General features: G+C 44.3%; 1 protein-coding gene across 1 annotated transcript in view; it reads left to right on the top strand.

Moving 5' to 3' along the window:
- The first annotated feature begins 745 nt into the window (after positions 1-745).
- LOC118414653 (glycine N-acyltransferase-like) overlaps positions 746-4185 on the top strand; it is a 12718-nt gene continuing 9278 nt past the window's right edge. The window contains exons 1-4 of the mRNA XM_035818843.1: positions 746-822; positions 1095-1201; positions 2653-2772; positions 3150-3261. Coding sequence (XP_035674736.1) covers positions 1106-1201; positions 2653-2772; positions 3150-3261 — 328 coding nt within the window. The 5' untranslated portion in view covers positions 746-822; positions 1095-1105. The remainder of the gene's footprint in view (positions 823-1094; positions 1202-2652; positions 2773-3149; positions 3262-4185) is intronic.

Below are 4185 nucleotides of genomic sequence, written 5' to 3'. Positions count from 1 at the left end.
TTGATAGTTATTAAATCGTATGCCCTACTTGAATAAAATGTTCACTGCAATAATGAATGTACCCACAACACAAGGACCTTATACTTTTTTATACTTACACCTAGTTATCGTACTGAAAATTTGTAATGACATTACATGAAGTCATTCAACAATTGTCAATCATGATGAAAATTTTCTGAATGGAAGGTGTGATTATTGTCATTTTCTGAAAAATAGAAGCAAGCTCTGTTTTGACCTGGAATCAATTCACAAAACTAGTCCACTTTGGGGGATAATGTACTGTTAAGATGTTCCATTTTTGCGCAGGGGTGATTTGGAACAGTCCAATGTTGCGTGGGAAGGGGTATGGCTGAAATATGCTGTATTTGCTCTCAAGCAAATGTCGGCCTTTCTAGTTTATACATGTACTCTTGCCATTCGTAAAATAGATTAGTTTCTTAGATTTTCAGATATCAGAAAGTCATGTAGTTGTTCCTGTTCTGTATGTATTGTACGTACAAGTTGCCACACATTGTATCCTTTACAGTTGTCGTGCTATAAAGTCCTAATAAAGCCCGTGTCATTGAGAAAACCGGAGAATGCCCACCTGGGCTTAATGATTCACACCCCTTTTGTCTCAAAACTTTCACACTTTCACAATACCCAAAGTTTTATTTGAATCATTCGCATGCCATTTTCACGCATTGTAGTCTTAATGTACACCCCGCCCTAACCCCCGCGAACGAGTCATCTTCGATAGCGGAGGGCTACCAATAAGAAGAAACAAAACCGGCCGCGCAACTTTATTTTCAGGCACAATCTTTGAAGACCAGCGCAAGGGTGGTACGTAGACACTTTCATAGCTCTGCCGTTCGTCTTCATCCACCATACTCAAATACAACAAGCGTTTCCGCCTAGTTACTCGACTTAGTTATTAGTAAATGTTATCTGCAGATTGGTCTCTGAGAATGACAGTTCTTGTTTTTCTGTCAGACATTGGACCTTGCGCAGTAACTGTTGTTTTCTGTATCTAATTTATATAGCCAGTTAAACCACCTTTCGGCGTAACCCGACAGTTTTGCAATATGAAAGCTTGATTCTAATCTCTTTAACAGACCTGCCCACCATGTCCTGCTATCGCCTGTGCAGTCGCCAGCTCCAAGACTTTGTGAAGACCTTCTGTTTAAAGCAGGACCTGACAGTGGGGCCATCAACAGCTAAGGTCAGTACATATATGCCCTACATCTTCTAACACGATTCAATCTTTACAGCTGGATTAAAAACAGAAAATTGCTTCCAGACGTTTTGAATGATATTCATAACTCTTCTTCCGCGTCACTAGAATATAATAGTCTCTATCAGACTTCGGATCGCTGGGAAATCGTAGAAATGGAACAAATAGAGAGGAATATAACCGGCCAGGGAACAGCTCGCGATGCTGTTCCCTGGCCGGTTATATTCCTCTGGCCGGCTTACTCCTCTATTTGTTCCATTTCTACGATTTTTCCAGCGATCCGGAGTCTGGTAGAGACTAAGAATATACTGACAGCTTACAAGTACAGCTAACTAGGAAAACTTGTCATGAATAAAGTCACCAACTCATAAGGATCTCATAAAAAAAGTCACTCAAATGTTAATAATGTTTAGATGTAAGACAATACGTAAGACAATACCATGTAAGATGTAAGATGTAAGACAATACGTAAGACAATACCATAGGAAAAGTTACTTTTTGATGCAAAGCGGTGTCCCATGTACTGGAAAGTTCTACCAATGAAGACAAGCTGCAGTTTAAAATGCAGGGCTACAGCAATTACATATTCATCCGTCTTCTACCATCATAAACAGGAGACAACAGATATCCTCCACTGCGAACCACTGTACTAACGTTCTATCCCCTCAGATGTTCTACACCGCCAGGAACTACCTTGCCGGTAAGATCCCGGGTGAGCTGGTGTTTGCCGGTACTAACGTTCTATCTCCTCAGGTGTTCTACACCGCCAGGTGAGCTGGTGTTTGCCTGTACTAACGTTCTATCTCCTCAGGTGTTCTACACCGCCAGGTGAGCTGGTGTTTGCCGGTACTAACGTTCTATCTCCTCAGGTGTTCTACACCGCCAGGTGAGCTGGTGTTTGCCGGTACTAACGTTCTATCTCCTCAGATGTTCTACACCGCCAGGAACTACCTTGCCGGTAAGATCCCGGGTGAGCTGGTGTTTGCCGGTACTAACGTTCTATCTCCTCAGGTGTTCTACACCGCCAGGTGAGCTGGTGTTTGCCGGTACTAACGTTCTATCTCCTCAGGTGTTCTACACCGCCAGGAACTACCTTGCCGGGAAGATCCCAGGTGAGCTGGTGTTTGCCGGTACTAACGTTCTATCTCCTCAGGTGTTCTACACCGCCAGGTGAGCTGGTGTTTGCCTGTACTAACGTTCTATCTCCTCAGATGTTCTACACCGCCAGGAACTACCTTGCCGGTAAGATCCCGGGTGAGCTGGTGTTTGCCGGTACTAACGTTCTATCCCTTTAGATCTTCTACACGGCCAGGAACTACCTTGCCGGGAAGATCCCAGGTGAGCTGGTGTTTGCCGGTACTAACGTTCTATCTCCTCAGGTGTTCTACACCGCCAGGTGAGCTGGTGTTTGCCGGTACTAACGTTCTATATCTCTTCAGATGTTCTACACGGCCAGGAACTACCTTGCCGGGAAGATCCCGGGTGAGCTGGTGTTTGCCGTGGACAAGTGGCCGGACTATTCCGCTGTCATGTGTGCGGCGGGGGAGGGGACATTACAGGTAAAATACACATTTACCTTCCTTCGTCAAGAAGGTTATATTTTGGGTAGCGCTTGTGCGTATGTGGGTATGTGGGTGTGTGTGTTTGTAGAAGACCAGCATAACTCGAGAACGCCTGGATGGATTGTATTGATATTCGGAATGTTGGTAGGTCTTGATGAGACCTGAAAACGATCATATTTTGGGCCCCTAGCAATCCGTTTCGGTACTGCAGCGGAACGGTCCGGGTTGTATATTTCAAGTTCATGGACATACTGCGGCTTTGAGTTTTGAGTCGTAGACAGCTCTTGGTACTTAGAGGAAGTAGCATAAGTTTGGCGTTCTGCGTATCAGAAGAACGGTGTCAGCTGATGACGCGAATGTCCTGTTTACTTCAGCATCTGCAGGAGATCGACTCCTACACGTTCTGCTGGGAAAATGGGGACGGTCTTCTGAAACTCCTCCGGGACGACAAGCTGGTGGATTGGAGCAGGAACTTCACCATCGCAGGTAACGTTCACACGAAAAGCTACATGATCTTAAATAATTTTTTACACCAAGTCACAACGGGCTGTGTTAGAAGTTCCTGATTTGTGGAGAGTACATGAGTGTCTGATCGGTATCAGGACGTTTATTCGTCATAACTTTTTCCCCGGGTGCAATTATTTAACCCACATTTACCCACAATGCATCTCGCTGCGCATGCGCAAATGATCTCTAAACCGGCTCATTACACTTAAAGACGTCCCTCTAATAATAAGAACATTGGACAGCTAAACAAAAAAAAAAAACATTCGTGCAGCTTTTACCTGTTTTGCCAATACCTTTATTTTCAAGATGACAGCAGCAGTATTCTTCCTCTCACGTGTAGCGTTCTCAGAGAAAGGTGTGCCGGCGCTGCGCCAGGTGTGCCGGGAGATGGGAAAGCAGGTGCCCTCACCTGACAACATGACGCAGGTGCGCACAGCCTTCAAAACCGACAAGATGCCTGCAAACGACATGTACAGGTAACATTTGTTAGACCTCAGCCGTTCGATACATTTGAGTCATAAAATCATCGTAAGGTATAATTCAGTTTGAAATTTTAGCTGAAGTACAATGTTGTTCAACTTTGAGTGTGTGTTATGAAGTGGAAAAGTTGTAGCCTAGTTAGCCACAACTGATGAGGCGTTCAATATTTTCTGCCACTTGCCAGTAAAGAAGGACAAAGAAGGTAGTTAGACATATCAGGAAGTAAAGTCCAAATATTACACTTCCGGATCCGTACCCAGATAGAGTAAAAAAGGAAGGAAAGTGGTCCAGTTTTACATACCTTGCCGAAGTTCTTCCACTGGTCGTAACAGGAGATAGACAGTCGCTATTTATAGCATTCACCAAAAAGTAGTTACTCAAGCAACTGGATATCTATCCGAAACGTCTGACCGTTTCAAAACC

Source organism: Branchiostoma floridae, chromosome 4, assembly GCF_000003815.2.
Source record: "Branchiostoma floridae strain S238N-H82 chromosome 4, Bfl_VNyyK, whole genome shotgun sequence".
Taxonomy (NCBI): domain Eukaryota; kingdom Metazoa; phylum Chordata; class Leptocardii; order Amphioxiformes; family Branchiostomatidae; genus Branchiostoma; species Branchiostoma floridae.
Note: the sequence above shows the minus strand (reverse complement) of the source record. Positions and strands in the feature narration are given on the sequence as shown.